This window comes from Marmota marmota, unplaced genomic scaffold (genome assembly GCF_001458135.2).
Source record: "Marmota marmota marmota unplaced genomic scaffold, marMar, whole genome shotgun sequence".
Taxonomy (NCBI): Eukaryota; Metazoa; Chordata; class Mammalia; order Rodentia; family Sciuridae; genus Marmota; species Marmota marmota.
Genome location: NW_026000241.1, coordinates 6968833 through 6986683, shown reverse-complemented (window position 1 = coordinate 6986683; position 17851 = coordinate 6968833). Strand labels below are relative to the sequence as shown.

The following is a 17851-nucleotide window of genomic DNA, read 5'->3' as shown; positions in this document are numbered from 1 at the left end:
CAAGGACTGCAGGAGGCGGGAATGGGAGTGGGTTTTGTAGTTGTTCTGGGCTTTATTTTTTTGTTTTGTTTTTTATTTTTAGAGACAGGGTCTCCAGGTCTCACTCCATTGCCCAGGCGGTCCCCAAACTCCTGGGCTAAAGCAATCCTCCTGCCTCAGCCTCCCACGTCACTGGGAGAACCAGGAAGCGGCCCAGGCAGAGCTTAGGTGTGAGTGTTGAGTGGCTGCGGAGTTTCAGTTTTATGAGACACAGAGTCCTGGCCGTGGTGACCCAAAGTGAAAGTACTTAATGCTGCTAAATTTCTCCCAAGAAATGGTCAGAACAGAACCTTTTTGTTTGTTTGTTTGTTTGTTTGTTTTTAACCACCAAAAGAAAAAAAGAACCCCAAACATAATTTTTTGAAAAAAGCAAAACAAGCAGGTGGAGGTTGGAAGAGATCTGTGGCTCATGTACTCTGTGGCCCTGAGCGAATGTGTTGCCCTCTTTGGGCTTCCGCTTGTCACCTGCCTCCCTTCCTCCCAGGCTCTGAGTCACGGCTGTCACCTGGATCAGGACGATATTCCCTGTGATTCTTCACGTGCCCATTTCAACCCTCAGGGCCCCGGGTGAGGGGAACGAACGTCTCTTGAACGGTGTCTGAACTGGTGACAGTGAGGAAGCCGCTCATGCCAGCGGCTGGCACCTCTGCCGCCCACCAGCCATTTGGAAAGAACGGCTGTGGGTGGTGGCCTTGAAGCAGTGAGTGTTTCCTCGTGGTGCTCCCGGTTGCCTGGTACCCAGGGGGGTCAAGAGGCCAGCAGAGTGGGGAGGCCCCGGCCCAGCCCTGAGCGCCCAGAGGCCGCGTTCCAGGCGGACCCGGGCTGGGGCTGGGACTGTGGCCCTTCCTGGGAGCCAGGGGCAGCAAGAGGGACCCTGAGCACAGCGGTGGGCGGGGGAGGCTGTGGCAGAGGCTTGGCATCTGCAGGTCACCCGTTAAAGCTGTCGGGTTCCGAAGCCCAGGGTACGGAAGGCCCACCCATCGTGGCAAGGGTCTGGGGGGACCCAGCCTCCTCCACGCTGCCTTTCGGGCATCCAGTCTGCACCGAGAATGACGGGTCCCCACCCCGGAGGGGGCTCAGGCGGGGGGCTGGCCATTGGAAGCCCTCCACTCACCGACCACAGAGATTGGTTTGGGATGGCGGTGGGATCTGAGCTGGGCCAATGAGGATCAGCCCTGAGATCTTTGCTGGCCAATCAGGGGGAAGATTCTCTGCAGCAGGGGGTGGGGGCGGGGCGGGGCAGGGGGAGAGGCCAGGAAGGGGACTGAACTAAGGGGCACTCAACCACTGAGCCACATCCCCAGCCCTTTTTAGTTTGTGAATCAAGGTCTCGATCAGTTGCTGAGGCTGGCCTTGAACTTGCCATCCTCCCGCCTCAGCCTCCTGAGTCGCTGGGATGACAGGTGAGCATCACTGCTTCCAGCTCAAACAAATCTTTGTACACAGATGTTCGTGGTAGCATTATGACAACAGGTAAAATGTGGAAATAACCCAAGTGGCCATCAACACCTGAGTGGATAAGCAAACATGGTCTATCCATATGATGGACTATTAGTCAGCCTTAAAAAGGAATGAAGCACTGACGCAGACCACCACATAGAAAAACCCTGGGGACTTGATGGAAAGAGCCAGACACAAAAGGCTACACTGTGGCTGATTCCATTCATAGAAACTCCCGAACGGGGAAGTGCATAGAGAGAAAACAGATCAGTGTTCGCTGCGGCGGGGAGGAGGGGCTGGGAGTGACTGTAGTGGGCATAGAATTTCTTGGGCAGAGGTGAAAATGTTCTGAAACTCGGTAAAGATGATGGCTGCAGGACATCAGAAATAGACTCAAAACACCATTGAATTATCCACTTTAAAATTGTTGAAATGATTTATTTTATGCATATTTTATCGTCATCAAAAGAAAAGGAAGAAGGGGACAGCTGAAAGAAAGTCATAGGTCCCAGTAGGCAAACACGCCACGTCCTGTTCCATCCCTGGGTGACTTAGAACACTAACGCCACGTGAATGCTCACAGTTCTTACGTTGTATTTTTAGGGAATGATTAATAAGAAAAAAGTCTGTACACGTTCAGTTCGGGAACATTTTTCTCTGCGTGTTTTCCTTTCACGGTTGGTTGAATCCGCAGCTGTGGAACCCATGGAGACCAGGGGCTGGCTGTCCCCGGTGCCAGCTGTATGGCCACCCTGTCCCCATGGCAGCCCTGTGAGGAGGGCATGAGGAGTTCAGCGAGCAGGAGAAGATGCCCGTGCTCACGCTCCGGCTTCTACGCTTCGCCACATCTGGAGGCAAACATCTGGGTCCGGAGAGGCAGGCTGGCCGCGAGCCGCTGGGCCCGCTGTGTCCTGGGCCGTCTCCACCTGGGCCTGGGTTTGCGCTCTGAACCGGGCTGGTTGCCACAGGCCCCGGGTGAGGGGTCCCCACCAGGAGCAGCCCAGGAGCCCCTTCCCACGGGGTGTGTCTGGGAACCCAAGCCACCCTGACTGCCGGAGCGGGTCCCGCCTCGCCCCACTTCTCCACCTTGTTGCTGTTGGCCCCGCGGGCTGGGGACGGTGAAGGGACTCATTGATTCCCTTGCCACTTGTTGCTGAGCACTGGGCTCCTGGGTCCTCGCCTGGCCCTGGCCCCAGGACACGGGCAGCTGGGTGGCTGGCTGGAGAGAGACCTCCTGGGACAGCAGACGGGGCGTGGTGGCCCTCGATGGTCCTGCCGAGCCCACTCTGAACCCCTGACCAGGTGGCATCACATGTGCCGTGTCCTCGTGCCCTGTCACCCTCTCTCTCCACCCCTGGGTCCCGTAGCTTCCACCGCCCTGTGGACCTGTGCCCTCTGGGGACTGGTGGCCACAATGCGTGGCTCTGTGGGTGTCTTAACGCTACAGAGGCAAGGACACCATTAGCCCCTGTCATGAGTCCTCACTCCCAAGTCTCCAGCCACCGTGACCTAGGGTCTCCTGGCTCGGATCCCCTGGACTCCCTGCTATAGAGAAGGGCACGGCTCAGCCCAGTGGCAAACACAGCCAGGAGGTGCCCGGGGCTGGTGTCCAGCGGCTGCCCAACACCATCAACTGCAAGTGCCATCAGACCCCTTCCAGGGGCCCCCTGTGTCTGCCCCAGAGCCCCCTCCTTGACTTCCCAGTGGTGTGGTGTGGATCCTCCTGGGAGGAGGGGAGCATCATCTGCATCCCTCTTGGGTGGGGGAAGACACACCTGGCCCTGGCTGGGCCGGCTCCAGCCGCAGGAGGAAGTAGGTGTCAGCCAGCTGGAGAGTAGGAGGAAGGCTGCTCCAGGCAGCTGGCACAGCCTGTGCAAAGGCCCTGAGGTGAGACAGACCTAAAAGCAGGAGGGACAGAAAGAGGAGGCTGGGGCAGACGGAGGGGGTCCTGCCAGTCCATCTCATACACGGCAAGGAAGGCAGAGAATGTCTGAACCGCACCTACTGTGTGCTTCACCTTCTTTCTTTTACTGAGTGCTTGACCATTGAGCCATGACCTCGTGACCATAGTGACCTCTGAATGGGGCTGCCACACAGCGAAGCTCCCCGCTATCCACCTGCTCATCCAGCCACCCACCTGTCACTCACCAACCCATCCGTCCACCCACTCACCCGCCCACCCTTCACCCACCTTCTATTCATTCACCATTTGTGTATTCTACCGTGTGCCCTACAGGAGGCTCCCCGAGGACCGGCACCCCAGGACTGGCACCCTGAGGACTGGCACCCCAGGACCGGCACCCTGAGGACTGGCGCCCTGAGGACCAGCACCCCAGGATGGGCTGCTGTGCGGAGGAGGCAGCCACATGACCCTGCAGTGCACCAGCGCCAGGCAGCAGGGTCGGGCTCTGAGGGAGCCACTCAGGGCACTGCAGAGGCCAGAGGGGACTGCTGAGCAAGGAGGAGGCCATGGACGGAGCCCAGGGAGGGTCACAGACCAGGTGGGAGCCAGGAGGGCAGAGGAGCTGGGTGGGCCCCGCCTGCCCCTGGGCCTCTGCCCTGGCTGTGCCTCTGCCTGGGTCCCCGCCTGCAGGTGCCGCTGGGCCTTGATGGGCTCCCCTCACCCGCGCTGGCAGTGCCTTTCCTGTAGTCTGCACCTCCTTCCGGGCCACCAGCACCCCACAGAGGGGACAGAGGGTCAGGGTCTGTCCGGTGGGTGAGGCTATTGCATCTCATGCAGCCATCAAGAAGCAGTCACTTGGCTCCTTAGGTGCACAGGCTGGGGGCCGGGCTCCTCCCTGCCCGGCAGCATCCCTCCCTGCCAGCCGGGCTGCCCTGGGTCCCTGCCCAGTAGGCAAACACGCCATGTCCTGTTCCATCCATCACCCGCCTGAACAAGGGCCTCCTGTGAAGGGCAGGGAGGGGACTGCAGAGGGCCGAGAGCTGGAGGGGTGTGGGGCTGGGCAGGCCACAGGCCACCTCCCCGGGGAGCTGCAGGATGGAGGAGCTGCTCCGTGGCCGGGCTGTCTGTCTCCCTGGGGGGGGACGGGGCATGACCTCCCTCTCCAGCATCCAGGGTCCGTGCAGACAGGACAGGACGGGCAGGGCTGGCCGAGCCTCAGTGCGGCCACCTGTGAAGCGGGGGTGTTGGTGGCCACACCGAGGGCTCAGCACCTCCCACCCAGTCCCCCTCCATATCCACGGGGATGGTTCCAGGACCCCCTGAAGCCAAAGCCCACAGATGCTCCGTCCCTTCCGTGAAACACCGTGGTATTCAGTGGTCTCTAGGTGGCCTGGGATACTGGACACGAGGTCAACGCCATGTGACCAGTTCCTGTCGTGCATTGTTTAGGGAACAACAAGAAGAAAAGCTTCCGTCTGTGTTGGGATGCACAGCTTTTCTGCATATTTTCTACCAGTGGTTGTGGATTTTCACCTTGTCTGTACAAAACGCTCATGCAACATGGGAGGGAAGGAGAGGAGGGCGGGTTGCTCGTTTATCCTACCACAGTTATCCCTGGAAAACAAAGAAGGGAACCGGGCACGGTGGCGCGTGCCTGTCATCCCAGAGATCCGGGAGGCTGAGGCAGGAGGATTGCAGGTTTGAGGCCAGCCTCAGCAACAGTAAGATTCTGTCTCAAAATAAAAATTAAAAAAGGGCTGGGGATATGGCTCAGTGGTTAAGTGAATCTGGATTCAATTCCTGGTACCAAAAACAAAACAAAAAGAACTCAGCACCTCGCAAAAGCCACCTCCTGGAATTCCAGTCCATTCCTAGGGAAGCTCCTCCTTCCTCCAGTCAGAAGGCTGACCTTAGCAAGTCAAGTATGGGGCTGGGGTTGGGGCTCAGTGGTAGAGAGATCGTCTGGCATGCGTGAGGCCCTGGGTTCGAGCCTTAGCACCACATAAAAATAAATAAGATAAAGGCATTGTATCCGCCTACAACTAAAAAATATATTTAAAAAAAGAAGTCATGTAAGTAATGAGGAGAAAAATCTTTGGAAGATGGCAGACAGGGAGACAGAGAAAAGAAGAAAATGAAGAATCTGAGCACAGACTGGTTAAGCAGCTTTCCTCAGGTCACACAGCAGAACCAGGCTGTGAAGCTCAAGCCCTGAATGTCCAGACGTCATTGCTGTGCCCTGATTGCCCCCCTGTGCCCTGTGGCCTCCCATGATGATGAACTCTTGACTTCTAGGGCTTTGATGAGGACAGAAAAGAAAAACCCACAAGAGCCTCATGACAAGGTTGCAGGCACTTGGCACTTGCTCAATAAAATTGTAGCCACTATGTTTATTGTTATCCTCTTCCTTTATCATCACCCAGCGGGGAGCCTCAGCTGGACTGGCCTCAAGGCCAAAGCAGAAGGAGGGCAGGAGGCTGCTGAGCCTGCTTCCTCAGGAAGTGGGCGTGGGTTTGCCGGCTCTGGTTCTAGACCCTCACCCTGCCCCTGGCAGGCGGTCCTTCCTGAGAACTAACTTGAGTGTGGCCATCCGAGGCGGGGCAAGTCTGGTTCGTGGGCTTGGAGGCAGAGGTGGCCAAGTGGCCCTTCCGTGCTGCCTTGATGAATTCCCCAGACCTGGGCTGTGGCCGGCCCGCCCGGCGCAGCTGTCTCCCCACATACTTTCCCTCTGGATTCACCAGGCGCAGCGCTGGGCAGGAGAGCCAGCCGGGCGCCCGCGTGTCTCCTGGCCCAGCAGGCGTCAGCCAGGAGGGGCCCAGGGGCCCCATCAAACAGGCACCAGCCCTCGGCCCAGCCTGGCCCGGCTCCCAGAACTACTGGGCCTGGCCTGGTGGGAAGGGGACTGGCTCGGGCCAGCAGAGGCCCAGTCGGGAGGCGCTGCCAGGGCCACAGAACCTCCCAGCTCCTGAGGGGGTCGGGCCAGCGTTTTTAGTCTGGATTCTGTGACTGCCGCAGGGACTGGGTGTGTGAAGGGCTTGGGGTTCTTGTCTTCTCCTGTTTGAATTCTGGCTGTGTGACCTCAGGCCATGGCCTCTCCTCTCTGAGAGGTGCCACAATGTCCAAGTTCCATATCATGTAATCCTGGAGCTGGGCACGGGGCTTAAGGACTCCCATGAGGCAGTTCATTCCATCCCCTCAGCATCACTACACCCATTTTACAGGTGAGGAAACTGAGGCACAGAAAGGGTAAGCTACTTGATCTTAGTCACACAGCAAGGCCATTCGGACAACACTTGGAACCAGGCTGTGAGCCTCCAAGTCCATCTTCACTACCGTACCAAGTACCGTGACGTCAGGGGTCCCTATTTTTTTCCAAATTTTAAAATTACTGCATTGCAAGTATATCTAAGAATGGGATTTGTTGTTACATATCCGTGCTTATAGTCGTTACTGTTTTTAATAGTAAAAATGTGACATTATTTTAAGGAATAATAACTACTTATAGGGCTGCTCTCCTGGTTACCCAACCTTTTGGCCTCTCTGCACCCGCCCAGCCCCCGGGGAGCCCCAGGTGAGAGGGACGAAGCAAACCACAGACATTCCCAGTCAGGTCAGGGCTGGGCTAGGGGTCACCCACCCCAATCTTTTCAGCTGGGATGATCTGCCTGGGGTCTGAGGTGCTGCCAGGAGTGAGGGTCCCCGGGGAAGGGGCGGTCACAGCTGGCCTTGGAAGGAGCGGCAGAAACAGCAGGTCCAAGGTCATAAAGATGCCTGCAGTGGGCTTCTCTGTAGCGTGGGCTGGTGCCACGTGTGCCAAGGAGGGGCAGCTGCCTAGAAGGGGACTGTGGGCTGGTGGGGTCCAGGGGCGAGCCACTGGCCTGTCCTCTAGGACTCTGCTGTCTGCCTGGGTACTGGCTCATCCTCGAGACTCTGTTCCTGCGGTTCCCTCTTGTAACGCCCTTCCCTGGACCTTCGCATGGCCTGGTCATGGCCCAGGCCACGTGTGTCCAAGCCCCAGCCCCGTGCCTGGCTTGTGGCAGGGACCTGGCTTCCATGTGCGCTCGTCCCAGCCGCACGAGGCACACACAAGCCCACAGGTCCTGCTGGAGTCGTGGTTTTCCTGAGAATTCCAGTGCTGCCCGGGAGTGGCCCCCAGGTGTCTGGATGCCAAGGAAAACAGGAGGTGAGCTCATGGCCCCGGGCAGGAGCAGTCAGGCTGGGGGCCGGGTGCGGGCATGGGCTTCACTGGAGATGCCTGGGCTCGGCGGGCGGCTCCCAGCCAGCTTCCCCCTCCAGACAAGCCTTTCCTCTTTCACCCTCTGTGGCTCCCTATTGCCCCCAGAAGAAAAATGCCACTGGCACTGACCTCCTGGAGTCTCATCTGCTGCTTCTGCCTGAGCCCCGAGATCCCAGTACCCTGAGATCAGTACGTCCCGTAGCCAAGGCTCATGCCTGTCTCAGGAATAGCCTCTGCTGTTCCCTCTTCCTGGAACACCTTTCCACCCTCTCTTTATCTGGTACCGTCCTCTTCATCTATGTCCCAGCCTGGGTGTCTCATGAAGCCCCCCCCATCCCCCTCCCTTCTCCCACTGGGTCACCTCCTGGGGTGCTTCCCATCATAGCCCGGCCCCTCTGGGTGATGGTGTAGTTATCTCCCCACTAACCTGAGCTCCCTAAAAGGGACAAGGCTGCATCTCCTCCTGTGTCCCCTAGCACAGGATGTGACCCACAATGACTGCTCCCTGCACATTAGTGGAATGAATGAATGTGCCTAGAAATGTCCCCACCCTCAAGCCCCCCAAGCTTCTCCCCACTAGAGCTGCCCTCTCGTCTCCCCTCTGCTGATCGGAGCCCTTTTCCTTTTAGAGACAGGGTCTTGCTAAGTTGCAGAGGCTGGCCTTGAACTTGTGATCTTCCTGCCTCAGCCTCCTGAGTAGCAGGGATTACTGAAGAGCGCCACAGCACCCAACCTCACTTTCCTTTTTGTCCCCTTGCCTCCACCTCGAGGAAGCCCTCGGTGACTCTCTGTAACCTCCCTTGTGAACAGATCTGGCTAAGACCCACTTCACCTCCTCCCTCTTCCCCTTCCTGGACCTCAGTTTCCCTGTCTGTAGACTACAGGCTGTGAGTCCTGGAAGGCTGGGGTGGATAGGGTTAACGGACTCCAGGAAGTCAAGGTGTTTTATAGCTCAAGAGTGCAGCTAGACACCGAGGAGAGATTTTCCCCATGAGCCGTCATTTTTATTTTTATTATGGACGGTTCCCACAGCGACTAGGAGAAACTTGGAAGGTATGGCGCAGCCTCCACAAACAGAAGCCCCAGACTCCCCCTCGGATCTCCTCCAACAGGAGCTCTTGAGGGGTAGTTCACACCCTGGCTGGGGACTGACGCACACACACCCCCACCCACGGTACAGACTGAGAAACTGAACACCGTCCTGGGCAGTCAGGCGTCCAGCACCAGCAGCCAAGAACCACAGGGAGAGCGAACACCTTGCAACCCTCCAGGGTGGGAGGCCAGGAGCTGCCCAGATGGCATCTCCCCTGCTCCTGCCCCATTTTCCAGTACTGATGATAACAGTTCAGGATGGCACACATCACCTCCCTTGTACCAGGAAAGAAGCGCACAGAGAGACCTCATTTATTGTCTGTGTTTTCTTTCTTCTTCTTCTTTTCTTTCTGTGCTGAGCATGGTCCCCAGGGCCTCACTGAGCTGAGCTCTACCCTGGCCCCATTTGCGGGATTTTGAAGCAAGTGAGGAGGGAGCAGGGGACCAGCCCGTCTCATCCAAAGTGGGTGTGTCCTCACCTTCTCAAACCCTCAGGGCAGCGGTGGAGACTTGTTCCCAGCTCTACCCCAGGCTTGTATGCAGCAGGCACTCAATAAATAGTGAGAGGGAATGCAGGGCTGGGGGAGGGGGGTTGGTTTCACTGATTCCCCCCAAGTCATCCCTCTCCACAGACCTCCAGTTGCCCCACTGTGTCCTGATTCAGCCGCCGGCAGCTCTGCTGGGCAAATCGGGTGAGGCCTTGAACGCAAAGCCCAGCGCCATCTGTTTACCTTGCGGCTGGAGCTGGGCAGGGCCGCGGTGGGCCGTCCCCGGGGCCGGCCACTCCGCTGGGATAAAAAGGCCCCGCGGGCCTCGTGGGCGGCAGAGAGTGAACAGCCGTCCAGCATCCCGCCGCAGCCATGGCCCCTGGCACCGCCTGTGTTCTCCTACTCACCCTGTGGGCCCTCCGCGTGTCCGGCCAGGGCCAGATTCCTCTAGGTAAGACACGCTGGCCTCAAGTGCCATGTCCCCCCATCGGCAGGAGGACCTTTGAAAGGCTTGCAGTTCCAGCTTCTTGAGGCTCGGGACTGTTCGCTGGGGCGCGCAGGGCTGAGAAAGCAGGCTGTGGATCCCGAAGGAAGGGATGGGATTGTGGGATCCCCAGATCCCGAAGCCCACCAGCACCCCCTGAAAACACAGGCGGAGACCTTGCCCCGCAGATGCTGCGCGAGCTGCAGGAGACCAACGCTGCGCTGCAGGACGTGCGGGAGCTGTTGCGGCAGCAGGTGAGGCGCGCGAGGAGACAGCAATGGGGAAGGAGGTGGGAGGGGGTCTCGAGGGTAGGAGAGCAGGGGGGAGGGGAGACAGGAGGAGGGAGTCCTGGGCGAGGAAGTGTGTGGAAAGGAAGAGGGAAAGAGGGGTCACGGAGATAGGGGCTCCAAGGAAGGAGGAGGCAGTCTAGGGGAGGGACAGGGAAACCGGGAGCGTAGGGAGTCTAGGGGTCGGGAGCCCTAGAAGAGAGCGTCTAGGGGAGTGGGACGGTCTGTGAACAGGGAGTCCGGGGGATGGCAAGGGGAGGCCAAGGGAGGAGAGGGAGGGGGCTCCACTGATCTTCCCACCCCACGTCCTGCAGGTCAAGGAGATCACATTCCTGAAAAACACCGTGATGGAGTGTGACGCGTGCGGTGAGCGCGGCTGGGGCGGCAGAGACGCGGGCGGGCGGGAGAGAGAGGAGAGATGGGGAGACAGAGAACGAGAGAAAGTCAGAGAAAGAAAGATACAGGAAGATGGGTGCTGGCAGAAATAGGGAGATCGGATGAGAGACGAAGAGAGACCAAGAGGGAGGGGGGACAGGGAGACCGAGCATGCTGCGAGAGATGCAGGGAGATGGAGGAGCGGAGAGGAGAGGCAGAAAAGAGCACAGCGCAGAGTCCACGAAAGGAAAGACACCGCGCGCAGCCCAAGGCAGGATCCGGAGCGTGCGGGACCTCGCCCCGCCTCCAGGGGCCTGCGTTCAGCCCCAGGGCGTGACCCTGACCAGCCCCGCCCCCTCCCCCGCAGGGATGCAGCCTGCGCGCACGCCGGGCCTGAGCGTGCGGCCCTTGTCCTACTGCGCGGCTGGCTCCTGCTTCCCTGGCGTGGCCTGCACTGAGACCGCGAGTGGCGCGCGCTGTGGCCCCTGCCCCGCGGGCTTCACCGGCAACGGTTCGCACTGCACAGACGTTAATGACGGTGCCGCGGGCCTCCCGAACCCCGCCGCCCTGCACGATCCCTCCACCACCCACCCAACAATCTCCCACCACCCCAACGACCCCCTCCTCCACTGGAGGTGCTCTCCCAGACGAGCCTCTCACAGTTGAGGACGCAAGCCAAAACGACCTCCTCACTGTCCGGGGACCTCCACCCAGATCACGCTCGTTATCACCGGAGACGCCCGCCCTGATCACCCCCTCCACCGCTAGTGACACTGACCTCGACGACTCTCTCACCGCCGGGCGAGGTCCTCCCCAACAACCCTCCTCACCACCTGGGGTCGACCGCCCCAGCCACTTTTCTATGACAGAGGAGCGCCATTTTCAACGACCCCACCGTCGTCGGGCACGCAGGCCCCGGCGACCACTCCCTCCCTCCGCTGGGGATGCCCGTCCCCAAAACTCCCCTCCTCGGCCATGAGGGAGCAGCCCCCTTCTTTCGTGGTCGCGTTTTCCCATCAGGGCAAAGTCGTGTGTGACTCCTGGAATGGTTGCCTTCGTCCCACGTGGCACCCTGCTCCCAGGGCTGGCTGACGGTTCTTAAATTTTCCAAATCCGGGAAATCCGGAGGTGTGGCTCTCAGGGTCCAGCTCCACATTTTCTGACCCCGCTGTGGCTCCTTCTCCCTCAGTGCAACGCCCACCCCTGCTTTCCCCGCGTCCGCTGCATCAACACCAGCCCGGGGTTCCGCTGTGAGGCTTGTCCCCCGGGGTACAGCGGCCCCACCCACGAAGGCGTGGGACTGGCCTTCGCCAAGGCCAACAAGCAGGTGAGGGGCGTAGGGGCTCGGCTTTGGCAGCAGAAGGGAAGTGGGGAAGCATTTTGTGCAGTCAACTCGTCCTCCAGCCTCGCTCTAGCGGGAGGATGAAGGGGCTTCCGCGGTAGATCCGATTCCTATTGCCCTGCCGGGTAGGATGGGAGGAATGGCAAGGCCAGGTGTGGAAGCGGCGAGGACCGGGTGAGAATGGCGGGATGGGTATGCGAGTGGGACGGTGACCTCTGAGTCCCCCCTCCCCTAGGTTTGCACGGATATTAATGAGTGTGAGACCGGGCAGCATAACTGCGTTCCCAACTCGGTGTGCATCAACACCCGGGTAAGGCCGGCGCGGGGAGGGCGGAAGGATTGCGCCCACGGGAGCAGGGCAGGGGTGAGGGCCCGCGCTGACTGTCCCGGGCATGGGCGCAGGGCTCCTTCCAGTGTGGCCCGTGCCAGCCCGGCTTCGTAGGCGATCAGGCATCTGGCTGCCGGCGGCGCGCGCAACGTTTCTGCCCTGACGGATCGCCCAGCCCTTGCCACGAAAAGGCTGATTGTGTCCTGGAGCGCGACGGCTCCCGGTCCTGCGTGGTGAGTTGCAGGAACTCAGGGGGCGGCAGAGGGGTCGAGGGTACGGTTACATCAGGTCACCCACCGACTCCCCTCTACAGTGTGCAGTCGGCTGGGCTGGCAACGGACTCCTCTGTGGCCGGGACACTGACCTGGACGGCTTCCCGGACGAAAAACTGCGCTGCTCCGAGCGCCAATGCCGCAAGGTGGGCGGGGTCGTGAAGGGGCGTGACCGAGCGGGAGTGAGGTCTGGACAGGGCTACATGGTCAAGCCACTCATGCCTGCCGTGACCACCCTCAGGACAACTGCGTGACGGTGCCCAACTCAGGGCAGGAGGACGTGGATCGCGATGGCATAGGAGACGCCTGCGACCCTGATGCCGATGGTGACGGGGTCCGCAACGAAGAGGTGAGGCCATGAGGGGACCAAGGTTGGACTGGGCTTTCGGTCTGGGGTGAAAAGGGTTCCCTGAAGAGGAGGCAGGACCTCAGAGATGAGCAAGAATGGGAAATGATTTTACCTTTCCCAGCCTGACTCTCCTTAACTGGCCCTTTCCCCCAGGACAACTGCCCCCTGGTGCGGAACGCAGACCAACGCAACTCGGACAACGATAAGTGGGGTGATGCGTGCGACAACTGCCGGTCCCAGAAGAATGACGACCAGAAGGACACAGACCAGGATGGTCGGGGCGACGCCTGCGACGACGACATCGATGGAGACCGTGAGCAAGCAGGCTGGGGAGATGAGCGGCCAGCTCCGGGGCGGGGCTTGATGGATCTTGGAAACTGGATGGTGTGAACTCGCCTAGGTCGCCCTAGACCAAGGCCGGTGCTCCCGCGGGCAGAAAAATGCAAGCCGGGCCTTGAGGCAGGAGGCAGGACTAGGAGTTCCTAGGAGTGGGTGGTGGACTTTGTGTTAGATGCTGCAGACGCCAAAGATGCCATTTTTACAGACAGGGACATAGAGGTTTGGGGTGGCATTCACAAGGTACCCAGTTTAGCTGGGAGGGAGAACCATCCACGGAGCTGGGGCTGTGTTCCAGGCTAGCATCAGTCTTGGTCTTTGTCCTAATGAAGTCATCTGACCCCGCCCCAATCTTGGGACTTGTGCCTGGATTCCTGCAGGGATCCGAAACTCAGCAGACAACTGTCCCAGGGTGCCCAACTCAGACCAGAAGGACAGTGACGGTGATGGTGTAGGGGATGCCTGTGATAACTGCCCTCAGAAGGACAACCCAGACCAGGTGAGAGCAGGCCAGATCCCAGCTGGGTCAGTGCCCTGGGGTGAGCCCCAGGCTGGGTTACCAAGACCACAGCTTAGAGGATCCCGCCTGCCAGACAAGGGCCTCCCACGGTCCAAGTGGCCTGGCCTTGGGGGTTTCCTTGGCGTCAGGAGGAGCTTGGCTGCAGAGGGAGTGCAGAGGGAGGCTTCTGAGATCCTCTCTCCTGATTGTGAACCCTGATCCTTACCTCCTCCCCAGAGGGATGTGGACCATGATTTTGTAGGTGATGCTTGTGACAGCGACCAAGACCAGTAAGGAGGCCACCTAGGGTGGGTGTGTGGGACACCCGGCCAATCCTCTGAGCTTCCCACCTTTATTGAACTTACCCTCTTTAGGGATGGGGACGGACACCAAGACTCCCGGGACAACTGCCCCACAGTGCCCAACAGTGCCCAGCAAGATTCAGACCACGACGGTCAGGGTGACGCCTGTGATGACGATGATGACAATGATGGAGTCCCTGATAGTAGGGACAACTGTCGCCTGGTACCCAACCCACGCCAGGAGGATGCAGACAGTATGACAGGGGTGACAGGGGCGGGCCGGTATTGGTGGGGGTGAGGTGGCCTGGAATGGGTGTGGCCCCCACCTGTGGCAGAGCCTGAAGCTGAACCCACGTGGAGGGGTTGTCTCAGTTCCTATCTCCTCTCAGGGGACGGCGTGGGTGACGCGTGCCAGGGTGATTTCGACGCAGACAAGGTGGTAGACAAGATTGATGTGTGTCCAGAGAACGCCGAGGTCACCCTCACGGACTTCCGGGCCTTCCAGACTGTTGTGCTGGACCCCGAGGGCGACGCTCAAATTGACCCCAACTGGGTGGTGCTCAACCAGGTGAGGGCAAGGCCAGATAATGGTGGTTTTGGGAGAGCAGGACCCCCTCAGCAGGGCCTAAGCGGGGGACGGGAAGCCTAGAGGCCCTGGTGGCCGACCTGAGGCCCTTCTTCCTAATCAGGGGATGGAAATCGTGCAGACGATGAACAGCGACCCAGGCCTGGCTGTGGGTAAGAGGCCGGGGAGCTGGGCGGAGCCGGCTCGGAGGCGGGGCCGCAGGGGGCGGGGCCGTGGCCAAGTCAGGCCTGAAGCCGGGAAGGGCGGGGCCGTGAGCGTTCTGGGCTCCGGAGGGGCGTGGTCAGTGGTAGTTTAGGGCGTGGTCTGGGCTCCGGGGCTGGGTCTGGACTCCTGAAGGGGCAGATTCCAGGGGGCGGGCTGGGCTCTGGTGAGCACCCAAGACTGGGGCTATGAAAGCCCGAAACCCCCTTCCCTTTGTCAGGATACACGGCCTTCAATGGCGTGGACTTCGAGGGCACCTTCCACGTGAACACAGCCACGGATGACGACTACGCGGGTTTCATCTTCGGTTACCAGGACAGCTCGAGTTTCTACGTGGTCATGTGGAAACAGATGGAACAAACGTACTGGCAGGCGAACCCCTTCCGTGCTGTGGCCGAGCCTGGCATCCAGCTCAAGGTCCTGCACACTCCCGCAGACGCCCCGCAAAAGCCTTTACACACCCACAGCCCCCCCACCCCCCCAGCATCACTCTGCAGAATTCCAAGCTCTCACTCCACCTAGGTAGCCAAAGGCCCCAATCTTGCGTCCTCCCACAAGCCCTCAAACACTGCCCCAGGGTCCCCCCAACCTGCCTTTGCCCCCTAAAGCCTATCACAGGGCCCTGTTTTTCTGAGTCCCCCAAATTTTCTGCAGACTCCCTTAGACCCAAATATATTGCTGAAACCTTCTAGCAAATCCCCCCAATTCTGTAGATTTCGGTTTATCCTACAGGCACCCAAGTCCTGCAGGTCATCTATCCTCCCCAAATCCTCCCAGACCTCCAATCTGTTCAAGACTCCCAGATCCTCTCAGGAGACCCCATGACTGCCCCTCATGATCCACCTCTGAGCCCCCATTTGGCCCCCAAGAAAGCTTCCTTGTGGGTCTGTCATCCCAACAAGGGCCTCCTACCATGACCCACAGCTCTGTCCTTCCAGGCTAGGATCCAGGTTTCCCCAAACCCCTGAAGTCTCTGAACCCCTTTCTCTGGACAATGGCAGGCTGTGAAGTCCTCCACAGGCCCCGGGGAGCAGTTACGGAACGCGTTGTGGCACACAGGGGACACAGAGTCCCAGGTGCGGCTGCTGTGGAAGGACCCCCGCAACGTGGGCTGGAAGGACAAGACGTCCTACCGCTGGTTCCTGCAGCACCGGCCTCAAGTGGGCTACATCAGGTGGGGCCCCCACCTCCACCAGTGATCGGGGCCAGGCAGGGACACTCAGGCCCAGCTGGGAGTCCCTCAGCTGCAGGGGGAAAGGGGCTCCTGGGGCCTTGTCCCCTTGTCTGTAAAATGGGAATATGGGCCAGGCAGAAGCAGCGCGCAGTGGGTCTCCAGTTAGAAGAACCCTTTGACCCTCATTCCACGATGCTAGCATGCCTGGGTGCGTCACTCAGCCCTGGCTGTGGGCAGGGCCCCTTCGTGTCCATTCCAACACAGGCAAAATGGTGCTGGCTGTGGCCTGACTCACTCTCCCACCTGCAGGGTGAGGTTCTACGAGGGGCCCGAGCTGGTGGCTGACAGCAACGTGGTCTTGGATACAACCATGAGGGGCGGCCGCCTGGGGGTCTTCTGCTTCTCCCAGGAGAACATCATCTGGGCCAACCTGCGCTACCGCTGCAACGGTGAGCTGGGGACCCGGGAGGGAGGGCAGGGAATCTGCCCAAAGGCCTTGCAAGGCCTCTCACCCGCTGGCCCTCTCTTGCAGACACCATCCCTGAAGACTATGAGACCCAGCGGCTGCAGCGGGCCTAGGGAACCCGGAATCTACTGTTGGACGTTGGCTGCCCTTACCATGGGGGGATGGGGGCCGAGGGAGGCCCCAGCCCAGAGGGGAAGGGAGAGGGTCAGAGAGGCGAATAAAGCTCGTGTGCGGGGGGAGTGCCAAGTGTGGTCTTTGCTGCAAGGGGACAGTGTAACTGGGCCTCTGAGGGGCCCACCTATCTGCTGGGGACTATCCAGTCCTGGTTTGGGGAGGTTCCTAGGTCTGCCACGTGTCCCAGTCACTCAGCCATGATGAAGCTGGGACCCCTCCACTGGAGTGTCTGCTGGAGGATTCTAGGGGGCTGGTCTGTCCCCTGCAAGTTTGAGGATCCCTCCTCAGGTGCCGACAGGGGTGTGTGGGGCACTCATGCCTGTGTGTCTGTCTGTGTGCCTGTGGCCATTCATGGAGAGAGAGGGTCAGGGGCCTTTGCCATCCCCAAGGGGGGGAGACAGGGTAGGAAAACACGGGAAGAGACAGAGACGAAAACATTGGATTTTTATTCCATTTCATTACAAAGGATGCAAAGGTACAAAGACAAAAGCGTCCGCGCCGGAGGGCGGGCAGGGGCAGCCGAGTGTGCCCTGAGCGCCCGCCCCACCTGCCTGCCACAGCGCCCGCGCAGGCCCACAGGACATCCGCAGTGGAGTGTACATGCTGGGGGACAGAGCCAGCCTGGGCACAGAGGGGCACGGGCGGGGCGGGGCTTGGACCAGCAGGTTTGCATATATCAATGGGGCTGCCCAGCCCCTGGGGGGGCAGTTCCTAGTGGGGGCAAGGCAGGGCCTGTGGACCTGGGCTGCCAAAGCCCAGTCTCCGGGGTGTGGTGCGAGGCCATGGCTATGTCCCCATGTTCCCAGTGGGCAGGAGGTCAGGAGTGCTTGACCAGCTGGGCTAGGCAAGGCCGAACATGGATTGATCCCAAATCCAGAACCCTGTGAGACAACCCCCACCCCTGACACGGGCCACGCGGAGAAAGGTGGATGGAGCCATCTGGAACCAGCACCATCCCAAGGCCAGCCTCTGCCCCCGTCCCTGGTCAGGGAGCCGGGGGCCCTGAGACCTTCGGGTTTGGAAAGTGACAGGAGGGAAACTGAGGCTCAGGCCCCATGGGGCTCACTCCTGACCCTGTGCCCTTGGGAGTAGCCTCGCACCCAGGCCTGGGATGCAGGTCACCCACCTCCTGTCCCTGGGTGACAAAGGTAGAAGGGACACTCATACCACAGGGAGGGCTCTGAGTGGTACCTGAGCCCTGGCTGGCCGGAACTCCTTGGAAAGAACCCAAGGACATGGTTGGCTCAGGCCAAACTGACTGGGCACAACCTGAGGGGGGGGATGTCCCAGGGACACCAGGTCAAATGCCAGAAGACCCCTGTAGGAATGGGGACTCGGGGGCCAAGGAGAATGCGGCTTAAAGGGACCCTGCTGCCTCCGCACCCCAAGCATCCTCAGTGGTTTGTAAAGGACTGAGTCTTCCCCAAGCTCTCCAGGCCATGTGGGGAGGGCTCCAGGAGCCATGGTCCCCTCACCT

At 60.0% G+C, this 17851-nt stretch overlaps 1 protein-coding gene across 1 annotated transcript; it reads left to right on the top strand.

Moving 5' to 3' along the window:
• The first annotated feature begins 9547 nt into the window (after positions 1-9547).
• LOC107145362 (cartilage oligomeric matrix protein) lies at positions 9548-16563 on the top strand. Its single transcript, XM_015489279.2, has 19 exons — positions 9548-9650; positions 9852-9937; positions 10285-10336; positions 10713-10885; positions 11535-11672; positions 11923-11997; positions 12090-12248; positions 12329-12433; positions 12529-12636; positions 12790-12949; positions 13353-13471; positions 13709-13761; positions 13846-14027; positions 14163-14341; positions 14463-14511; positions 14781-14977; positions 15562-15734; positions 16044-16183; positions 16267-16563. Exons 1-19 carry the CDS (start codon positions 9572-9574, stop codon positions 16311-16313), a joined length of 2274 nt encoding a protein of 757 aa, XP_015344765.1. The 5' UTR covers positions 9548-9571; the 3' UTR covers positions 16314-16563.
• The last annotated feature ends 1288 nt before the right edge of the window (positions 16564-17851 follow it).